General features: G+C 35.9%; 2 protein-coding genes across 4 annotated transcripts; both read left to right on the plus strand.

The window, feature by feature from the left end:
* Positions 1-2805: 2805 nt before the first annotated feature.
* Positions 2806-7125, plus strand: LOC126603533 (uncharacterized). 3 transcript variants are annotated; one of them, XM_050270414.1, is made up of 12 exons: positions 2806-3448; positions 3687-3758; positions 4260-4361; positions 4468-4584; positions 4782-5025; positions 5158-5318; positions 5407-5729; positions 5838-5937; positions 6095-6154; positions 6280-6363; positions 6453-6557; positions 6665-7125. In XM_050270414.1, exons 2-12 carry the CDS (start codon positions 3699-3701, stop codon positions 6962-6964), a joined length of 1656 nt encoding a protein of 551 aa, XP_050126371.1. In that variant the 5' UTR covers positions 2806-3448; positions 3687-3698; the 3' UTR covers positions 6965-7125. The 3 variants fall into 3 exon arrangements, with proteins under 3 accessions (XP_050126371.1, XP_050126372.1, XP_050126373.1); XM_050270415.1 differs by having other exon boundaries at positions 5164-5318; XM_050270416.1 differs by having other exon boundaries at positions 4270-4361.
* A 12787-nt stretch (positions 7126-19912) lies between these two features.
* LOC126603538 (uncharacterized) lies at positions 19913-21278 on the plus strand. The gene has a single exon (XM_050270421.1). The coding sequence runs from the start codon at positions 20003-20005 to the stop codon at positions 21059-21061; it is 1059 nt and encodes a 352-aa protein (XP_050126378.1). The 5' UTR covers positions 19913-20002; the 3' UTR covers positions 21062-21278.
* The last annotated feature ends 3207 nt before the right edge of the window (positions 21279-24485 follow it).

Raw genomic sequence — 24485 nt, forward strand, 5'->3', positions numbered from 1 at the left:
TTTTCAAGTTTTTGTTCGGTGGGCGTGGAATCCTGAATGGGCGAGCTTGGTTGGCTTAGATCCGTTCGATTTTGGGTCCGACCTCCTTGAAGTGGTGGTTTGTGCTTGCAGCGCCGTTGTTGAAGCGGGGATTGAGAACACTTATGGCCGTTGTTGCGCTTGCAACAGCGCTCCTCCAGCAACGTTCTTTCAAATATCTTGTCTTTTAGGGATTTGGGTTTCGACGACAATGCAGGTCCGTCGTCGATCGTCGGATGGCTACGAGGACTATGTGAAGAATATTGAAGTCCTGGACGAGCCTGAGATGAAGCAAAGCAAGTGTAGGAGACGGGATTAGCAATCCTCTCCTTTTCCCAGGGGGGGGTCTCGCTAAGGCCCCTTAGCGAAGCGTTTAATCCCAACGAGTCCAGCTTAGTCTCATTAAATACAATCCCTACTTGCACTAAACATGATCTAAGTATCCTAGCTAGTCCAGTGAAATTTAGAGAAGCCAATCAAACACACCCTAAATTTATTAAAATAAAGGGTAACAGAACTTTTAGAATTTCTCACAAACAATACTAAAAGTATATATGTCCTGGTTTTTCCTGCAGCGCAAGATACATCATCAGGTCCCCTCTAAATTAATGTAAACCGGCTTTCATACATATGTACTTCACATTGCCATCACGTTAAACAGCTCCATTCAATTATTAATTAGATAAGTAATGAATTTGATGGCAGTCGAAAATGACATTTACTAGGACGCCATAATTTGCATAATCTTTTCCACCTTACGTACATTTCTTAAAAAAAAAACTGGCTCTAGCTTCCTCAGCAAATCCAGAAAAAATCAATTACCCATTTTTGGAAGACAAATAAATGAATATTTAAAGGAAGCTAAAGAAAGTAATCTCATTTTTTTAAGGGAAAATTAATTTGCACGAAAGGTATAGCTGATCTGAGTTTTGTTTCGTTGCGCTTTTGTTGGTGTCCTGCAAGAAAATGATGAAACTACCCTTCCAGGAGAGGTTGCTTGAGGTCATTTCACAATAATCGACTAAATTATTAATTAGTTGATTAGTTACTTGATAATGGACAATTAAACTAATCTAATAATTAAGTAATCAAATAAGCATTAAAATAGGTTTCATTTTTGTGCTTGAGACTCGGTCTCACGTGGCTGGAATGCCGTGTCCATATTTTGTAGTTTTTATTTTTCTCTTTGTTTTTGAAAGTGTTGGACCATTCCTGGGAAATTTTTTTTTTTCTAATTAGCCATGCGTTGGGCTTGCATTTGGAGTGAGAATTTGTGTCACTTTACTTATATACTCACATATTTGTAATTTCCTGCCATCAACATCATGATAGCTTTCCTTTCAGAACACCAATTCCAATATCCCATGTGTGCATGATCATCTCTTATCACAATTATACAGTTAAATTTCTATAAATTAATAAATTTTTCGATAGAAAAATATGTTAAGCTAATAAATACTAGTATTTGTCTACACACTTTGTGTGTATGAACACATTTTTTTAGAAAATGAGAAGGAGAGAGGAAGAGAGAGAGAAAGAGAGAACATAGGGAGAGTGAGAGGTTTTTTTTTTAATTTTAAATATTAGAGATATTTTACCATCACCTGTAGATGAGGCTTCAATAAAAAAAAAGTAAAATTTGGATATGTGAAATAACATTATTGCCCATCATTTTTTTTTTGTGTGATAGAAGACTAAATTATTTTTTCATCTTCTTTTGGTTGACAAGGAGGGTTTCATTAATTAGTAGAGATTAAATAATCAATAAATTATTAATTATTAATTTATCAACTAATTGATAACTTATTAATTTATTAAATATGTTACTTGGTAATTAAATGTTGATATATTTGATACATTTAAATGAATAAATGTACTCTGCTTCGAATGATTTTTTGTAGGCATAATCTTCACATGAGAATTAAGAAATTAAACAGTTGCTTTAAGAAATTTTTATGGTGAAAGTATGTTATAGTATTATTCTAATAGTAGTAGTCATAAAAATGAATGCTACCAACCTTCTCATTGAACTTTCTTGTATTTGAATTGTTTATTTTCTCAATTTTCTTTTAAAGATCAGTTCAACCAAAAGTGAAAGTACTGTCATTACTCTAATTAGAACTCTCAGGTTCTTACTCTATTAACTGTATCCTAGTATTGAATTATGATGCTAAGTTGAGAAGCCCCAACAATAATTTCAGTATTTCACAGCTGCAAAGTTTTTTGTCTCCCCTAACTGAATAAATATTACAAACCAGTTTTAGTTTTTGGTAATTAATTGACTTTACTTAATTGAAAATGGTAATTACCTTCACTTAGTTGAAGGAAGTAATTCTCAACTGCAAAAAAGGATTTATCTGTGAGAAATTTACACTTATTATGATGTGTCATCTCATTATAACGATCTTTGTAATTGTCATATATATAGTCTCCAATAAAAAGAACATAAGAAAATAGGATCCAATCTATTAAATATTGGAGCGTCTGCACATAAGGAATTAAATAACAACATTAACTAAGCATGCATGAATGAAGAATCGGTGACACATGGTAAATTAACAAGAACAAGTCTGAACTCTGAATCAAATCGTGAATGGTCAAGCAATCCAGGAGCTAGTGCCCATATATTTTAGTTCTTTTTCCACGATTAAAACCCATTTAGCTGGTTGGCAAAACATGTGATTTGGGCAGCTTTTGCCTTCAAATAAACACCCCCACAATCTTATTTAATGCATCAACAAATCATACTTGTCACTTGACCTCCACATAAATTGTGGAAAAACCAGAAATATATAAATACCTCTCGATCTTCCCCAGTAGTCAACTACATCATCTTGTTAGAACTATGAACACATAAATACAAACTTTTATAATTTTGGTAACGCAATTTATGTCTCGTAGTGTATTTTCCCCCACTAAGTTTTGATATGTATGGCATGAATTAGGGGCATTCTCGGAATTACAAAAAAATAGGGAAAGAAAGAAGAAGGTGTGAAATAAAAGGCAGCAGAGTCGGTGCTACGCTGCAGGAGCTTAAAAGAGAAAGGTGCACGTTGTTCATGATGACGCAAAGAAGTGAGAGAGCACCATTGCTGTAGTGCACTTTGCTTCTAGTTTTTTTGTGCGGCTCTGCACATTGCTCTTAGATGCTCTCTTCCCCTTATCTTTCTGCATATCCAAAACCCAACGCTCACTCTCTCTCTCTCTCTCTCTCTCTCTCTCTCTCTCTCTAAGTTTTGCTTAATCTAAAGCATCCCAGCTCAAATACCCAAGAATTTGTGACATGGGTTGGGTTAGTTTTGCACTTTTTAGTTCACCTTGAACGAGGAAGGCAGGAGAGATTGGAGAGTGATTACTGTTTAGTGGCATTGAAACTTGAATTTCTTGTCTCTGTTTTTGTTTAAGGGAATGAACTATTTTCTGTAAAAGGGTATGAATCTGATCTCTTTATAGCAATTCAACTCATATTCTTCGAAAATTCTATGGTGCTCCAAAGTATCTATACTTCAAGGTTTTTAGCAGTTAGATATTGGTCATTTTATCATTGACCAATAATCTAACCGTTAAAAACTCCGGAGTATTACTAGAAAATCCTAATTGAATTTTGCTCATTTCAAAGTTTGTTTCTCTAATGAAATAGTTGGATTGGTTTGCTAACAATTTTGCAGAGAAGTTGGAAGATGAACACCAGAGTGAGGACAAGGCTGCAGTCTATGAAGCCACCTGAGAAGAATCAAAAGGTAAATCATATACTTTGAACTCTGAGCTAAGCTTACGTTATGCACCTTTCTCACATTTTTTAATCATAATTTTCGAAAAACGATTTTTTTTTTCCTTTCAGTGCTTTCACTGTGAGAGGAGCCTATGGAAATTTTCCATGGAGCGCGAATTTGTTATCATTTCAACTTTTAGCTTTAACCGTTTTTCACCAAAATCATGGCTTCAAAGTTTGGAGCCTCCCAAAAAAATTTAAATTGCTGACATCTTTAGATAGATTTCCGTGATGGTTCTTCCACTTCAATCTCAGTAGTTGTTTATCTCCCCTGCCTCACGAAATTTTCTCGGGAAAATTATATAATATTTTCTTCCAATTCTCCGTTGACCCTTCTACTGGTTTTCAACACAAGAAAGTGAATTTAACTTGTTTGATCCATTTCCAACATGGGGTTTAAATTTTACAAGTTTTCTTCTCTGCCCAGTTCAGTTTTTTGTATTGGAAGCTAATTGTTGTATATTTAAAGGAACGGGTAGAAATGAAAGGGGGTAAGATTACAGATACCAGAAAAGCAATCAGCAATGGAAGAGCTTCGAGCAGAGAGAGAAAATTTGCTTTACAACAAGATGTATGAAATTTTTTTTTTTTTTTAATTTTTATGTTATGTAATTTCATATGCTCTCTATCTTTTTAATTGGTATTGATTATTGAGTTGAACACTGTAATTTGTTTAGGTTGATAAGTTGAAGAAGAAGCTTAGACATGAAGAGAATGTACGCAGAGCTTTGCAGAGGGCATTTACAAGACCCTTAGGAGCTCTGCCTCGTCTTCCTCCTTATCTGCCTCCTTATGTGAGTACTTCACTATTCCTGTAGACAAAGCGATATTCTAATCTGCTATAATTTACGGGAAAATGAATTCGTTGTCCTGGCCAATTGGTTTGACCCATGTATTTTGCACCAATGTCCATTGTTCAAGAAAGTAACTAGGACTGATGAACTTAAAGGAGTTTTGAAAGTAATTTCAATTGTAATTTTAAATTTTGTAGACATTAGAGCTTCTAGCAGAAGTGGCGGTTTTGGAAGAGGAGGTGGTTCGGCTCGAAGAACAGGTAGTGCATTTTAGGAAGGACTTGTATCAGGAAGCTGTATACATTTCAAACTCCAAGAGGAAAATGGAAACATTCTCAGCTGTTTCATCTGATTCGTACCCGATAAAGAATCCCAAATTTCAATCTCAAAGAGGAAACAATTCTACCAATTCCACTGAAAAGGATTGTCCATCCCCTTATGGTAAGCAATATGTTCATCCTAATTGCTGAAAATTGACCAACGGAAAGCGTGGGAGAAAGGAATCGCAACCAGAGATCAAACAATCACATGCTAATTTCTAGGCCATGAGATTTTTAATGTTCTTAATTGCAGTTTCAGATGATAAGCAGGGAAAAGAGAACCAATCATATAATAACATTACGAAGAGCAATGAGAGAGCCTTGATCCATAAAGGTCAGGTTAGGACTCCAGTGAAGAGACCTCCAATCGATCACAGAGCTGCAGAAAAGCGTTTAGAGCCTCAGAAACTACAGGTACATAATAAAATTACCAAATTTCATTAAGTTAATTACACTCGTTTGCAGTGCAATGAACATTGTTTCACTTGTGTTGCACGTTCAGTTTGAAACTAGAACTGCGGATCAAGAAAGTGCGCAAGCAAGACTTCCTACTATGCCGGACAAGGAGTTGTCAGGAGATAACAGTCCTAACAAAATTTCAGAAAATATTATCAATTGCTTATCAAGCATTCTCATGAGAATGAGTTCAGTTAAGAATTCGGGTCCTGCAGAAAATGAAAGAACAGAAAATTGGGATCCTTATCGTATTTGTTTGGAATTTGGACAAAGAGATATCGGTCCATATAAACAATTACACGCAATTGAAGCTCGGAATATTAATCCAAACCAAACAGCAAATGCTTTGTTCCTACTCGGCAGACTGAAGTAAGTTCTCTGTTTTGTAATGTTTGGTTGGTTTTCAACCTTCTTGCATGATATGATGATGATTATTTTAGTAGTACTTATAGTCATATTTTTTTGTTGAATTTGCAGACTACTGCTACGGAAACTTGCTTCTGTAAATTTACAAAGCCTCAATCATCAGGAGAAGCTTGCCTTCTGGATCAATATATACAACTCCTGCATGATGAATGTATGTAAGAGCCATCAAAAGAGATTCTTATTTAAAACACTTCAGATCAATCTTGTGCCGTTATGCCTTAGTAATCACGTCTTCGTTTCCTTGTTTGTTTCCCGTCTAGTTTATGTTACGAAATTGTTTCAACTGCTGCATTTGTTCAATACTGCAGGCCTTCCTCGAGCACGGCATACCTGAGAGTCCCGAGATAATTGTTGCCCTAATGCAGAAAGTATGAAATATGTCGTTTATGATACAAAATTTTCACAAATTCCATATAGCAAACCAGATTGTTGAATACTTCTGCTTGTCAATAATTCATATATGGACCATATGGTTGTGTTTCTTGTGAATCAGGCGACAATAAATGTTGGTGGACACATACTGAATGCAATAACTATTGAACATTTCATCTTGAGACTGCCTTTTCACTCAAAATATGTAAGTAGACTCAACTTGCATGCACATAGAAGATAGAAAAGAGAAGATTTCTCATCATAATTTTAACTCCTGACCGGACCTTCTCCAAGGGTACAAAAAATGACGAGAAGACGGCAAGAAATACTTTCGGATTGGAATTATCCGAACCGTTGGTAACGTTTGCGCTATCATGTGGCAGCTGGTCCTCCCCTTCTGTAAGTTTGTTTACACACGGAATAAACAAAATCTATCTGTCTATTATCATTTAATTATCAACGCGGCCAACTGACATTATTAATATAAGATCTCTGCCAAAATGTAGGTGAGAGTGTACACTGCATCCCAAGTTGAAAATGAACTGGAAGTTGCAAAAAGAGAGTACCTACAAGCTGCAGTTGGAATTTCATCAAATAGGTTTGCAATTCCAAAGATTTTGGATTGGTATTTACCTGATTTTGCTAAGGATTTGGAGTCATTGCTTGATTGGATCTGCCTTCAGCTCCCAAGTGAACTAGGAAAAGAGGCACTTAAGCTTCTTGTAAAAGGTAAAAATGAGCCTCTTTTACAATTTGTCCAAGTAATGCCGTATGAGTTTAATTTTAGGTACCTTCTATGCGCATGATCCATCTTTGGCTCTGCAAATTATTGTTCACATCATTGTAAGGGTTTTGGGGTTTATGATTTTGTACATAGATATAGACATATATGCAAATTACATGTATAATATATGCTCTCTTGTAACTTGTGAGTAATAATGAGAGAAATGCGTCAAGTTTGAAAGCACTAGCTTTAGTAGTCTATACCATTTACATCTGCACTCAGGATCATGTGTCTACTCCCAATTTTCCGATACTAGGGCTTGTAGCTCAAGTAGTCTAGAGCATTTACATATGCATTATGATCATGTGTTCTACTCCATTCTCTTATCGATACAAGGGCTTGTAGCTCAAATAGAGTACTTAAATATGTTCTCTAGTCATGTGTTCTACTCCCTATTCCCAATAGTGGAGTATGTAACTCAAATAATCAAGAGCTTTCTCCTTTACACTCTGATATTCTATTCAATTCCCCCTCCTTTGATATTGCTTATATAAAAAGCGCTGGTTATGATCGGATCTGTATAGCTAGATAATCTAAGTATTGGCCCATGCGCAAGAAAATTTTAAGCAAAACTAATGAAAAGAGTTTGAAAACTTTGAGTTTTAACGATAAAGACAAAATAAAAGGTAAGGTGAATAGTAGTGGGATTGATTTTTTAATGTAAAAATATGATTTTTCATTAAAATGAATAGTACCGGGAATATTTCGTTAAAATTCTCAAAATTTTATTGGAAACAAGTTGAGTGAGTGGTCCTAAAATTTGTCATTTTCACGACACAGACCTATCCATCATGCACATCGAATCAACGACCAAACCACGCTTTTCAAGGTGGAGGGGTCACTACTTAGAGTCTAAACCTGAGCGGGGCGTTTAACCAAAGGCAAAAATCAGAAAACAAAACCCGACAATATTTCCATGCATTCATATTACATTTTCTTCTTGTAATTCTTATTAATCGAGTTTACAGCGTTAAAATCTGGTGTTCCATACATTCCACCACGCTTTTGTACCTACGTCATCGTCAGCCAACTTAGAGCAATTCTATCCCTAAAAATTTTGTGTCAGCACCCAATACATTTATTCACTCAAGTGAACAGTAATATACCATAGTGAACAGTAATAGGCCAAAGCATCTCCACCCTTAAAAAAATACGCTGGCACAAACGATATTCACCCCTACAAAATGTGCTGGCACTCAGCCCATTTTAAATTTTTTAAATTTTTTTATAAAAGAACAAATAAATAAAATAGTTTTAATTTCGGATAAGATTTTTAATCAATCTCGTAACATCACGTGTAATTATCCGAATGTACTATTTTGTAGAAAATATTGAAAAGTAGAAAGTGTAGAAAATATTGAAATGTGGTGTAAGGTGGAAGATGAGAGTTAGGTATTTATAGAAAAAATAAATAAATTTTTTAAAAATTTTCCTTATTTTTTCATAATTTTTAATAAATTTTAATGTAGTTAATTAATCTAGACAGTTGAATTTGAAAAATATTCAAATCCAAGAGCCAAGGAGCTGCCATGTGGCCAACGGTCATAATTCTGACCGTTGGGCCTTTTTATTTTTATTTTTATTTTTGGGGAAAAAACGTGGACTGTTGATCTGTGATTGGACGATCCATTTTAAAAGTAAATTTTAAATTTTTTTTACCGTTGGAAATCTAACGGCACTGAGAGGGCCACGTCACCTACTTTCGAGTGAAGAACAAGTGGGCTGACAACGGGCCCCGCCGCCTGCACCCATGTCCCCTACTCGCGCCCACTCGTGAATAAACTGCACGAGCCAGTCAAATAGGCCGATCTTTGGGTCTGTCAAAAATGGGCTGGTCTATTGCCTAGCTTAGGCTAGGTGCCATGCAAGTTTGTGGGCTGGAGTGAATGGAATGACCCCCAGCTTGGTTTTTTGACTGAATGCTGGCACATTTGCACCTTGGTGGAAGTGCTCTTAGGATGAGTGAACACTCATTTATTAATATTCATTGACTCGAAATCAGGTTCTGATACAAAATGTTAAGAGTTCATGGGTAAAGCGTGCACTACAAAACCGACTTAGAATATTACACCACCCTTCCATGCCTGTGTCTCAGGCGTCTCACATGGTGGCAACCATTTCCTTCTTTTAAGACGGATTCACAATCCCCTAATTAATACCAATTTTTAAGAGCTCATAAGTAAGACGTGCCATTACAACACCGACTTATAATCCCTTCCCCCAAAACTCTTAAATCATAGCAAAATATGTTATTTTTCTAAAGCGGGATGTTGAGTAATATTAACAAAAATTTCCACAATTATCACCCTGTACTAAAGAACATACAGAATAGTTAAATTTTCTGTACCTGCTGACTTCAGGCTTGGAGATATTCTGTTTTCTGAAATAGCACAACACCCGTGACGTCAAAATGGTACGTGCTGTTGGTACTCAAACAAATAGTACGGCTAAAGTTTGAGGCCCAAACCTAATAGTTGCAGAGCTACTGCACCAATATCTTTTCGAAAGACATTTGGACTGTGCATCTTCCAACTGCTATTGAAGACAACTGTGTTTAAAGTCCATTTTTTTAGGTACATATTTATCATTTATGGGTCCTTCATTCACTGAGTGAACATGAAGAGGAACAGTTGCAATGACTTGGAAGAAAATTGGAGCTGAATGGTTTTGGATTTCTTAATTTTCCTTCTAATCGATGAAGTTAAACTCATAAATTACAGTTTGATATTTGTGTAATTTTTTTTGTTTTTGTGATATTTTTTTTATAAGAAAAGATATAGATGTAGGGATGTGCTATCTATACACCTCTTTTTACTTCTCACACATATTTTATTAATTTATGTCCGTTGATCTTCTTCAATTCATCCGATTCGACTGCCGAAAATTAGAAAGGTGTAAAAAATAAAAAAGATGTGTGGATAACATATCCTATAAATATAATATTATTTTGAATCGAAAAAATTGTAATGCTCAAGCAACACAATTTGAAGGAGGGAAAAAATGATTATTCAACCCAATTGCAAGAGACATCGCAAACACGAGCAAACATTTTGCTAAATATTGGTAAACCTTCTCTAGTGATTAGTCTGAACGTTCTAGATGAGAATTATGTCATTTCTGTCAATTGCAATGTTATGGGATTTGTCTTGAAGATTTAACCCGTAATTTGGAGCAATGTTTGCTCTTAGTTGCGATGCCTCTTGACACATACACTGCCATCGAAGTAGAAATCATCATTCACCACCACGTCCAAAAATAGCGCCCCACAATACCCCAAACAGATCAAATGGAAACTTGAGATGTAGTCTTAGAGGAAAGTCAAGTCATGGGTTAGCGGCAAGGGTGTAACTGGTGAGCGACTTCTTTTTATCTCTAGCTAGGGTTTCTTTCACTGTTCCAACGCTAAATTGTTGCGAGTTATATATTAGTTAAAGTATAAATAGTAGTTTATTACTCCACATTGGTGAAGTATATATGTAATACCAATTGTAACTCCTATATATACTTCACTTTGGAGATTAATGAATATATAAGAAATTCTCAAATATTGTCATATATATTTTTGATATTTACCATATTTAGTTTAATATGGCATTAAAGCAGTTCGCTTTTGATGATCTGTGTGCTTTAATTTGTGTCCACATTTTTCGTGATTTCCTTCGTTGAAAAAAAAATGAATAGTGTCGCGCTACAGTACATCGTTTGCTACAATGCCCTGAACAGTGATCTGCTTTGTGGACATATTGCTACAGTATCGTGAACAGTGATTGCTACAGTGTTCTGGTAAATTGTTTTCATTCCGCTGCATATCTTTTGTGCCTTTATTGTTCGTGATTTTATTCAATGGCTCAATATAATCATAGTGTTGTTATGCATCTTGGTGGAACAAATAAATTGATAATTGATACTAGGGCCATTGATCATGTGACTAGTGACCCTAAAGTGTTTGATGAGTTATGTGATTATGTTCGTGATCCGTATATTACTAGTGCAAATGAAGCACCTTCCCCTGTGAAGGGTGAATGCACTATCTCTCTGACTCCAACCTTATCACTGGTCCATGCTTTATTTGTTCCTGATGTTAAGTGCAATCTTTTGTCGGTAGTAAAACTTCTTGATACCTTATATTGTTCTGCTCACTTCTACCCTACGTATTGCTATTTTCAAGACATTCAAACTCAGAAAATAATTGGTCGTGGTAAAAGAGTAGGGAGTTTGTACAACTTGACTATAGAGAATACTGTTGTTTCCGGTTCAAATAATCATCAAGTTTTAAGTGCTAAAGTGGATGACAGACATCAAATTTGGTTGTAGCATCGACAATTGGGACATCCATCATTCAGTCATATGAAGCATCTATTTCCTTCTTTGTTTCACACTTCTAGTGATTCAGAGTTCAAGTGTGAAAAATGTGTCATGGCTAAGAGTCATCGTGCCTTCTTTCCCGTAAGTGATTCTAAAGCTACTTTGTCATTTGATTTGATACATTCTGATGTGTGGGGTCCGGCGAAAGTTACTTCTAATGGATTCCGTTGGTTTGTTACTTTTATTAATGATTGTACTCAGTTAACTTGGGTGTTCTTGATGAAGAATAAAAGTGATGTTCCGTTACTTCTTCAAGAATTTTGTACAATGGTGTCTACTCAGTTTTAGACCAAGGTTAAGGTCTTCAGGTCTGATAACGGAGGAGAATATGTGAATCACACTTTGGCATGTTTTTTTCGTGATCGTGGTATTATTCACCAAACGACTACTCCGTTTACACCCCAACAAAATGGTGTGTCCGAACAGAAGAATCGTCAAATAATGGAGGTTGCTCGCTCATTGATGTTGGATAAATGTATTTAGGTCATGCTGTTTTAGCTGCTGTGTATTTGATCAATTGTGTTCCAAGTAGAGTTCTTGATTTTCAGACACCGCTTGATGTGCTACAAAAAACATGTTTATCTTGTTTCTGTATCAAAGCTTCCTCCAAAAGTGTTTGGATGTATTGCGTATGTGCATGTCTACTCTTATCAGCAGAGTAAACTTGATGCATATGCTATCCGATGTGTCTTTATTAGGTATGCTAACAATAAAAAAGGTTATAAGTATTATCATCCTCCGACTCAAAAAACTTATATTACCATGGATGTCACATTCCATGAGGAAGTTTCGTATTTTGTGAAGCCCTCTTCCGACTCTCCACTTCAAGGGAAGAGGGAGAGTGAAGTGCAGATTCAAAGAGATGGTATGGATGATGTGTTACAGGAAGAGTTGGAAACATAACCTATTATGTTGCGTGATACTGATCAGTTGGCTACAGATAGTGATCGGTCACCTATCATTCCCGGAACTATTTCTACTGACGACAAATTAGATGTGCCCAGCGAGTTGCCTGTTAGTATGTCAGACGAATTACCTTCTAATGATCGGCTGCCTGTTGCTGATATGTCTAACGAGTTGACTGATGATGATTTGTCTAGTGATGATTCTTCTAATAGTTTGGTACAAGATGGTGGCATACATGAGGTAAATTTTGACGATTCTTCTACTTATCAGTTGCCTCCACGAGCTAATCGTGGAAAACCTAAGGTAAAATATGAGTCTGATATGCATGTCAAAACCAAATATCATATCAACAATTATGTGTCTACTCATCGTTTGTCCAAACCGTATGCATCTTACATATGTCAGCTATCTAGTGTATTAATTCCAACAAAATTGCAAGATGCTTTGTCTGACCCTAAGTGGGTTAATGCCATGAAAGTTGAGATGGAAGCTTTGGAAAAGAATTCTACTTGGGATTTGGTTCCTTTACCAAACAGGAAGAAAGCCGTTGGATGTAAATGTGTGTTTACTATTAAGCACAAAGCAGATGGTTCTATTGACCGATATAAAGCCAGATTAGTTGCTAAGGGTTATACTCAAACCTATGGGGTGGATTTTATCAGGAAACTTTTGCTCCTGTTGCCAAACTTAATAATGTGCGTATTCTTCTGTTCTTAGCAGCAAACCAGGATTGGCCTCTGTTGCAGTTTGATGTTAAGAATGCTTTCCTTCATGATGATCTTAAGGAGGAAGTTTATATGGATCTCCCACCTGGTATTGGAACATTTCCTGGAAAATGTGTTGTATGCAGGTTACGAAAGGCTTTGTATGGTTTGAAACAATATCCTAGAGCATGGTTTAGGAGGTTTACAAGTTCAATGAAGAAGTTTGGGTATATCCAGAGTCATTCAGATCATACTTTGTTTCTAAAGCGACAAAATGGTAAGCTAATTGCATTGATTATTTATGTTGATGACATGATAGTGACTGGTGATTATCAGAATGAGATACAACGCTTTCAAAAGTACCTAGCTACTGAATTTGAGATGAAAGAATTGGGTGAATTGAAGTATTTTCTTGGAATCAAGATTGCACGATCCAAGCATGGTATTTTTCAGTCTCAACGGAAGTATGTTCTTGATTTGTTAGCTGAAACAGGTATGTTAGATTGCAAATCTGTTGATACTCTGATTGAGCAGAATCATCGTCTGGGCTTATTTCCAAATCAAGTTTCTACTTATAAGGAACGGAATCAGAGGCTTGTGGGGAGATTAATTTATTTGTCTCGTACTCGCACTCGCCCTGACATTGCTTATGCAGTTAGTTTGGTAAGTCAGTTTATGCACTCACCTAGTGAAGCTCATATGGATGCAGTAACCCGTATTTTGAGGTACTTGAATATGGCTCCTGGCAGAGGCTTGGTTTTCTCCAAGAATGGTCATTTGAATGTCGAATGGTATACAAATGCAGATTGGGCAGGTTTTATCACTGATCGGCGATCTACATCTGGATACTTTACGTTTGTGGGTGGTAATTTAGTTACTTGGAGAAGCAAGAAACAAAAAGTGGTGACTAGGTCAAGTGCAGAAGCTGAGTTTCATGGTATGTCTCATGGTGTATGTGAGTTGTTGTGGTTGGAAAAATTGTTGAAAGATCTTGGGTTTAAACCCAAGGGTGCTATGAAACTTCATTGTGATAACAAAACTACTATTGAGATTGCTCATAATCCAGTGCAACATGATCGAACAAAACATATGGAGATTGATCGACATTTCATTAAGGAAAAATTGGATGCTGGAATTATTATGCTTCCGTTTGTGAGATCTGAAGATCAACTTGCTGATGTTCTTACCAAGGCTATGTCTAATAGTGGGTTTTCCAACTCGCTTGACAAGTTGGGCATGTGTGACATCTTTGCACCAACTTGAGGGGGAGTGTTGCGAGTTATATATTAGTTAAAGTGTAAATAGTAGTTTATTGTCCCACATTGGTGAAGTACATATGTAATACAATTGTAACTCATATATATACTCCACTTTGGAGATTAATGAATATATAAGAAATTCTCAAATAATGTCATATATATTTTTGGTATTTACCATGTTTAGTTTAATATAAACTTTGTTTTGTGACCTTCAATCAGTTAGATTTGCATATTTCTCAGATCGTAATTTGTAGCTAACATTTCTCGACTGAACATATAACCAGTTTATGAAGCCGAATCACACAATACCAAAAGCAGTAGAGGTGAACCAATAATGGGGGCTAGCAATAGGATGCATGGCAGCAGCAGCACCAATCGGTGATCACCAACTCAAGAGGCTTGGAGAAGACATAATTTAGAACATGGGCTGGCTGAACCTAGATTAGATAATCCCAATTCCTAACCACAAATTTTTTAGGGTTGACATTTTCATGATTTATATTAACGATAGGGAACTGAAACCGAAGACGAATGCAATGATATTCAGCACGTTTCATACACCAAAATGAACACATGAAAACAAAAAACAATTTCATGCATGGGAGTTGCGAGAGAGGCTGTTGTTTAGTATTAAAGATGCTTGCCAAATGGTTTATTATTTGAAAAGGCAAGTTGACCTAATGAATTAATATGAACCCAACTAATCATCTCTATTAGTTTATTTTATTTATTAATTTGTGGATAATACTCTCTTATTGAAGAGTGAGAGGCACTAACCTCGCTCCACAACAAGCCAAAGGTTATCGCATGCACAATTATCAAATTGAATAAATCAAATAAGGTGCACAATTACATGAGAGTGTATTATGAAAGAAAAAAGTGTGTGATTATCATTTTCATTAATTCAATGTATAATTAGCTTGCTTAAATCAAAGCCACTATTTGCAACAAGTGGTTAAGAGATAAAAGTGTTAACCCTTGTACTCGAGGTCATATGTCAAACTATCTTCTTTCTCGATATCGCTTGTTTAAAAATAATATTAGAAAGAACAAACCAAAGCGAAGAGTTGTTAATGAGCACCATGTAGACTACAAACACAGGAGCTTCTAGTTCTTGTTAAATTTTTATTTATTATTTTGTTCGAAGTTAGCTAGCTTCTTGTACATACATGAACCTTGAAGGGCCGGGGCATGTTTATCTTATGGGTTGTGTGTCAATTTGTACCTTGTCATGAGTTAAGAATTTTGTTTTAATTTGCATACGCACGTACGAATACGATGCCTTGTTTTGAATTAAATTTTTAGGGTATAGATGTGCATGTCATGCACATTTTGATATTACTTTTGTCAGACAACGATTCAACTCCATGAGCTGTCTTCACTTCTAGATGGTCTTTTCTTTTTTATTAATCCCATTTGGCATTTGTTTTATGCAACTAAGACGGAATTTTCAAATATATACGTACCTCTAAAATTGAAGAAGGTTATTTGCTACTCGCATGGTTCCATGAGCATATAACTGTCCACGAAAATTCAGATACTTAAACGGTTGAGCAACTTATTGACTTTATTTTGAATCTATGCGAGATTATCTAATTAGGATCCGTTCCTGAGCTTAGGAGGTTGAGCCTCCTGAGCAAATCACACGGGCCGTTAGATCAAAATCCAACGGCTACAAATAGGTATTCCTCTAAAAGTTATAATAATTGTAGCCGTTGGATTTTAATCCAACGGGCCGTGTGATTTGCTCAAGAGGCTCAGCCTCCTAAGCTCAAGAGAGGATCCTGATCCGAGATTATCAACGAATTTGGGATGGTTGACAGTGAAAAGTTGTTGGGCCGCATGTTGCTTTAAAGGCTCAGGCAAAAGTTTTTGTTGCTTGACCACAACGATTACTCGAGTGTTTGGACTGATCACAACTTAAGTGATGTTGTATAAATGGGGATAGATTGGATTTTTTTTGTTTTGTTTGTTTGAAGTTTCCACTGGCATTGAAAATTTGTGATCGGTTCTATTTTTTTCATTGATGGTGAAATACGAAAATCTCGTTCATTTAGAGATGATGAGCATTCATATGCCTTCTTTTCATACACCCCAACAACTTCTGAATCTACATGCATATGGAATGTTCATGGCTTCGGCATCCAGAAATCTCCATCGACATCTCCATCAACATCAACATCGGCAATCAACATTTCATGTTGGCAAATTCATGGTGTGTACCACCATAAGTTTGACATGGATAAGCGTAGTTCGGTATTTTATGAGTTTTCTTGTGGGCTTAAATTTTGGTTCCCTTGCTTATTAAGATTAGGGTTTCACTTACTTGCCTAGTAGGAATTAGGGTTAGCTCTATAAATAGGGTGTTTGGTTATTCATTAGATACAAATCAGTCAAAATGTAGCCTTCAATTGCTAGCCGATATTCTATTAATAAATAATCTTTGTAGTTTGTTAATATAATTGTTAGCATATTCTAATTTTTAATTGTATCAAACAAATTTACTTACGAGTATTTTTTAAGAAACACCCTACCATAGTATAGCTCCTCACTTGAGGGCAACACTTGCGAATTTCAAATTCACAAATTGATAAGATAAAAATATATGTTGTTGGGGTTTTTATCACAAATAGTCCCTGAGATTGATCAAACTCATCATTTTGGTCCCTCACTTTCAAAATCAATCAATGTGGTCCCTTACATTCACTACCCCACATCAATTTGGTCATTCCGTTAAGATTTCGTTAACTATTTTGTTAGTTTGTATGTGGGACCCACAAATCTAATGAAATGGTGACACATGATTACACAAAATAAGGATTTTTATCACAAATGGTCCCTGACATTGATCCAACGCCTCATTTTGGTCCCTAAGTTTCAAAAATCGATAAATTTGATCCCTGACTTTCACTACTGCACATCAATTTAGTCATTCCGTTAAAATTTCATCAATATTTTTTGTTTGTGTTATGATGTGGTCCCATAATCTAATCATATGGCTCCACGTGAATTAACTGTAATAAACTATTTTATTTAAGAGTGAACCAACAGACGAGTATGCCCTGCTAACATTTTTCTCAAATCCATCAACCCCAATTGGAAAAAAAAAATCAATCTAAATTCGATAAAATGTAATCCAAATTCAATTCAAATTTGATAGGATTATAACCAACTAGAGAGAATGAGGAGTGAGTTCAGGAGGTCAATTACTTTAGTGGTGTCATGGTGCCTTCCTTTTCTTTTTTAGCATACCCTGATGAAGACGACGATGACCTTTTTTTCTTTTAGTTTTGGTTTTTAGTTTCTTATTTTACTTTTAGTTTTAAATCTTAAAAAATAGTTTATTGTAGTTAATCCACGTGGTGCCATATGATTGGATTAGTGGGACAAAAAATATTGACGAAACTTTAACGGAAGGATTAAATTGATGTGCGGTATTGAAAATTAGGGACCAAATTTATCGATTTTTTTGAAACTCAAAGACCAAAATGAGGTGTTAGATCAATGTTAGGGACCATTTACGATAAAAATCCTTATTTTGTGTAATCCATGTGTAACCATTTCATTGGATTTATGGGTCCCATATACAAACTAATAGAATAGTTGATGGAATCTTAACGTAAGGACCAAATTGGCGTGCGGTAGTGAATGTCAGTGATGACATTGATTGATTTAGAAAGTGAAGGACCAAAATGATGAGTTTGATCAATCTCAGAGATTATTTATGATAAAAATCCGTTTAAAATATAAGTATAGCAAAAGAACATTACTCTTTAAGAATTCGTCTACATATATCTTTATCAGCAAAGATCTACTTACTTATATACAAATAGTAAAGAACATTTGTTTATACCATTCACAAATAAGCACAAAAATCCAACTAAATTAGGTATTAAAGTTTATACAAGGGGGAGCGCATATTGGACGGCAAATGCTTGTTATGTATCAAAATAATATATGGATGGGCACAAACGTGCACCCACAAATCGAAAGCATTATTCATGCAGCCTTAAGACTAACTAGGCCGGCTGCATTGCCCAACCACTACTTTACATCTCTTTCTAAGACCCTAACCCCGCCATGCGCTTTTGCATCTTTTGTTCCTCACCAAAGGCCACATGTATTTGTTGTACCAAGTTATAATGTGGACAGCACTGCATGCAACATCCAGTGACACATGAATTGAAAAAAGAATAACTCACTCTTTGTATCGCAGGCAATACACATATGACACAATACTTCGTCATTATGTGAAAAGACTTACAAATGTCATTTACAATAATAAAAAATTTCACGAAGACAATATCTTGGTGCTATAGAAGTATTTCTCCTTAATTTACAATAAGAAAAAGTTACTGAAGAAAATTATGGAGAGGAGCAAAAATTGTTGGAGGTAAATTTGGATAGGTGTAAAAGGTGATAAGGTTTCCCTACCAAATTTGTTTTTCTGCATCAAAAATTCAACAATAGGGGCTTATGTACAGCTTGAGATTCGGCTAAATTTGTCAGCTGTACAACATTTTGTCACCATTTAGATATATTTGGGCCCCAAGGCAAGATATATAGCTGCACCCAACAACATCGGAGTCTTATTAGATGTTGAATTATAAGCACACCCTTACATGGCTCAAGAAAATTGATGAGGCTTCAAATATTTCTAGAAGTGAGATTTAATAAGAGCGATTTTAGTCACGTTTATAAAGCCATCAAACAAAATCTTTAATCAATTCAGCTAATCTTTCAGGTAGATGGGCATCAAAATCGAACAAAAAGAATATAATTTTTGACAAGGCGGTACTTTATAAATTGAGAGAAATTTGAACTTAAATATAAAGGTACAAAACATTCTCTAATCAATTGAATTAATTGAATTTACAAACAAAACAAATATATGGATGAATTAATTTACAATACATCCACTATATTGCCGTAACAATCATCATGCCAATTAATCTGTATAATTAACTTTAGTTTTCCTTAAATTTTACTTCTTCGTCATCTTCAATGGGAAACCCAATAGCATATAAAATAAAATAAAAAGAGCCAAGTTACGTGTTCTACCATATTTCTCAAGCAACCCTAGTTATGTTTCCCATGATTAAGACGTATTATACTAACCTGTCATATTTTCTTCATATCATTTGGTTGGGCTTTATAAACACGTACCAAACTTATGGTTATAATTAATCCCACATCTCAGGTGAAAGCAATCGACTACGTTGACCGCATGCATTGTGGTCAAACCAATTAAACTTGGAGGCAAAGAAACACAGGTGAAATGAGTGATGCCATTCATTGCGCCATGAGTTTTACTTTAATATAAATTAACCTCACCATCATATAAAGGAAATTTTATGGATATCAAAAATACGAGTTACCAATTACATATAATAATGAACGATAGAGATTAACATCCGCGTTTACTTTTAAGTAATATTACTATCCATTAATGTTAAGGAAAATTCTTACGGTAAAAAAAAAAAAAAAAAAAAAAGGAATGATGAGACTTTGGCATATGATGTTTTAGTGATTTATAGCACAAGTAATAATAGAAAATAAACATTACCAAAAAAAAAAAGTAATAGAAAATAAACCATGTTTAGCCACAAAGTATTAAAAGGCGGCCCCAGATTAATCTAATTCAAGTCTTACTGTGATGGTCATTGGTCAACAATCTCTACCTTTTATTCTCATTTCAATGTTCCTTCTTCTACTTGTACTCCTTTATATATATTATTCACCTTTGTCTTTCATTTTTCAGTCCCTCTCAAAAACCAAACTCTCCCAACACAACAAGCAAAGCAAACTACAGATTGGATCATATCAATGGAGGTGCTGATACCAAGTAGAGCAGACATGGATTTCGACTTTAACAGCGCTCGATCCTCGCCGTCCGTGACTGCACCTTCGACACCACGGCGGTTTGGGGACTTCTACATGAGTGCACCAACAAGCCCAACTCGGATGTCCGAGTTTTATAGGGATTTTGAGGAGTTTTCCAACACGAGTAACTGGAAAGATGACGAGACAGCATCTCAAGCAGCCACCCCAAGATCACCGAAATCACATAAACGTGAGGAGGACTTTGGATTCGATGACTTTGCTTTTGATGTTGGTGAAGAGGTACAAAGAACTTCCCTCTCAGCTGAAGAGCTTTTCGATGGCGGCATCATAAGACCCTTAAATAAGCCTCCACCTACTCCATCCATTTTCCGTAAGGTTCTTTCGCCTAGACGGAAAAAGGGTAAAGAATATCCATTTGGGTTATCGTCCCCGACCCAAATGGACAACAACACAAGAAGAAGCGAGAGAAGAAGCGATCAACAACAACAAAGAGGTAGAGAGAGAGCTCCAGCAGCCTTGTCATCCTCCATTTCAGGCAGAAGAGCGACGAGATCGGTGTCACCTTTGAGGGTTTCGGAGTACCAATGGGTAGAAGAAGAAAAACAAAATCAACAGAAGCAACAGCAGCCACAACAAAACAACAAGCAGTTAGCTCCTACAGCTATGTTTACATCCTGCATAGTTTCTAAGGCTTCAAGAAAATGGAAACTGAAGGACTTTTTGTTGTTTCGAAGCGCATCGGAGGGAAGAGCCGCAGATAAAGATCCGTTCAGGAAGTACTCAACTTTGTTCAGAAAAAATGAAGACATGAAGAACTCCAGCTTCAGGTCAATAGACAGCCCGGCCTCGGTTTCGAGCTCAAGGAGAAAAGGGCCGCCAGTTTCAGCTCACGAGTTGCATTACACTGTGAACAAAGCAGCGTCTAATGATATGAAGAAGAAAACCTTCTTGCCTTACAAGCAGGGCCTTTTGGGTAGATTGGCCTTCAATCCCGCCGTCAGTGCCCTTGCCAACGGCTTTGGGTCTCTTTCAAGAAAATGAATATCCCCAATTGCCCAATTGATGATTGATTTATTCTTAAGAAAATTTCATGTTTTTTTTTTCTCTCTTTTTTGTTGTAATTAAATTTGTTATTTTTGTTAATTACCAATGTAGAATTCATACATGAGAGGAGTGTAATTGGTGGTGTGCAGTGAAAAATCAAGAAATGATTGCCCCATTACTTCGTATATATACAATTCTTAATTTCTTTGTTTTATCTCAAAGTTAGTAGTTTGGAAAAATATTTACATGCTGGAAGAAGCATAGATTATCTAATCCCATAATTGTCCGCTGTTTTTAGCTTCCCTCTCAAAGCCTATTTAGAGAGTATGAGATTTTTGCCATCCTCTAACTGGTATTTATTAATTTGCACCATAACTTTTGTTTGTGTTTGACAAAAAAAAAACTTTTGTTCGTTTTTACGATAAATCAGCCTTACTCCATATTCGAAGATTATCAAATTCAAACCGTATTTGGATTACTGGATTAGAAGTCTTGTTAATTATATCGGATTCGATCCGAATTCAGATCAAAATTCAATCTTATTGTATCTAACTTCAAAAGTAGGATTAATTGTTTTTAACCACTTTAACTACAAAACCCCTGGCACTTTAAGGAAATCGAATATGAACACTTTACCTTATAAGAAAGTATGATTTCAGAAAACCTAAGGGAAGCAACAAGCTAAGAGTTCATAAGCAGGCTGCACCTGACTTCAGTGAGAATTTACAATTCCATTTTAGAGAAGAACTAACATCTTTATTGTGCACACTTGATGACTCCCTGCAATAATTCCAAGACCCTACACCCAATCCATTTGACCAAAAAAAAACAAAGAAGGAAAAATATCAGAATACTGACCACAAGAATATTTGGTGATGCCATAAAAGAAAAGGACATTGTATCAGACATACAACACGGTTTGACATAGACCCATCCAAACTCAGTTTTGTCAGATAGACCTCATATTTGATTATCCTAATTCAGCCATCTAGAAGTCAATACGTCATATGTTCTTGTTTTTTAAGGAAGTGATTAAAAAGAGTTCGATAAAAAATTATATGGTTTTAGAAGTCATTTTAATTGTTAAATCTTAAGTTTGGTATTTTTTGACTAAAAATTTGACACTTAAAAAAAATTCAAGTATCAGAATCCCCGTAGAACAATAAAAAAATCTCATAGTGCAACATATAGACCCCTAAATAACTTTAAAATCCCTAAAAACTTGTATCAAACTTATCTCTATAACCAATGAGACAACTCATTAAAATAACCCAACTATTCATACATGATCATTTGCAAACTTACCACTTGAAATTGTTAGAGAAAGTTTGGACTCTGTCCTTAATTGTTAAAAAGAAAGTTAACAAATATCTATAGGTAATTTAGAAGTTTCTTAAGGCCTTCACAATAATATTCTATGACCTTGTAAATGCTTGCAGTGGATCTATGTTTGTAAACATGGATGCAACTGCTAGAATCATTGTTTACTCCAGATAGATAGAGACGAACTACTAGACAAGTCCATTATCCTTGTCCGACATGATTTTAAAATTGTAGAATATAACGGGCGGTAGGCAAAAGGTACAGTCAACTTCTAGACGTTAGAAATGTGAATTGCAGTATTAAGGTGGGATGTCGAAGCTTAAACAAATCATATAAGTTTTCGCTCTACGGTTTTGGAACCGTATATGCATATGATATATTAGTCTCCAAATGACAATTTCCCTAATCTAAAGTAAAAAACCTTGATTGGATCCGCCAAGCTCCAAGTAAGGTTTTCGACAATGTAATACAGACAACATAAATGATAAATACTTCACGCAACATGAAAAACTGTAATCCATAAATGCTCCAAATAGATTAAAATTCATTTAAATTTGTCATCAGTAAAAGATCCACAAGTTTTTTTAAATCTAGCAAATTTTTCTCATCCAGATTGCATGGAAACCAAATAACGAAACAAAATCTGCAGACATATTACCTCATACATATTACAAAAGGGCCCATAGGCACCTCTTTTAATAAATGCTTAATCCAAGTTATCAATTCTGGTTGGGGTAATCTCTTCTGCAACCTTGAAGCGTCCGACTAAACGTGAAAAGACGATCATTTGTTGTTCCAGCGTGAACTTAGTGCTCTCAGCCTCAGCCTGCATATAATATCAGATCAATAGCATTACATATATATCATATAAATTTTGTGAGTACAGAACATAGAAATTACCTTACGGAAACCGTGTTGTTCTCCTTCATACTCCACAAGAGCAAAGCATGGTAAATGTTACGAGCTTGTGCTGGGGGTACAGACTGCAAAATAAAATTGTATTTTCCAAACTCAATTTTTATTATTTTATCTCATCTCTGTCAAAATTTTCATCCCCAGTAATTACATGGTGAAAGTAGGACGAAAAGTGTTGAGAATGAGTCTCATATTGATGGAAGTAGAGACTTTGCATTGGCTTATAAGAGGTTGGGCTACTCCTCATATTACCAATTGGTTTTATGGTGGAGCCTCAACTTCCTTCTTGGTATCAGAGCAAGTTGTCTCACGTGTAAAGCCAAACTGCCATACGGGCTCCACGTCACCCCGTTGTGTGGTGGAACCTCAACTTCCTTCAAAAAGCATATGACGAGGAATAGAAAATGGCACAATATATATTACCTTGGCTTGATGGGTGTTGTACCAAATTCACCACTACCGTTTAGCAAGGGGGAGGATGAAACGATAGATGGTTGGATAGATATAGATACAGAGCATGGGGGCGTGACTCGAGCCAGAAGAGGTGGCCGAAAGAATCAACAGCAGTGCTACCGAGTAGCTTGGAGGCGCCGGAGACAACTCGGCGGTGATGGGGGGTTTCCAGGACCCATAAGGAGCTCTGATTTTCTCCATTTTCATAGATTCGAAGGAATAAGTGGTCATAGTCTTGAAGCTATGCGTTTTAGTTGGGTTAGGACTCCTGAGTGGTTTACGACTGATACGTTGAAGTTGAGAATTCAAGTGAAACCGACATGCAGAGATGAACGCTTGCAGATGAGGAAGAGGACTGAGGAAGAAGGCCATTTGACTCGTACCAGCTCACTCCTTTTCTGACAGTCGCCACCTCTATCACCGCTACGTTGTTCCATCTTTTTTTGGTTTTGTACTTGAAGTATAGTAAACGAGTCTAATTGATGTTGCAACGTAACATAGCATTGCGTTATTGAACCAAAACACTATTGACATGTCCTAATTTACGGTAGAATATGAACTTGATGCAAGGAACCGGTCGCATTTTAACCAACAGACACTTTGTCCCATGTCCAGGAAACTTGGCCCAAGTAAAAAATCATTTTATGGTCTTTGTACATCAAGAGTTTTATTTATGCTCATACGATCTTATATGCACAATAACTCAAATCATTGGATCCCGGATCAAAAA

The sequence above is a fragment of the Malus sylvestris genome, chromosome 15 (genome assembly GCF_916048215.2).
Source record: "Malus sylvestris chromosome 15, drMalSylv7.2, whole genome shotgun sequence".
In the NCBI taxonomy this organism is placed as follows: Eukaryota; Viridiplantae; Streptophyta; class Magnoliopsida; order Rosales; family Rosaceae; genus Malus; species Malus sylvestris.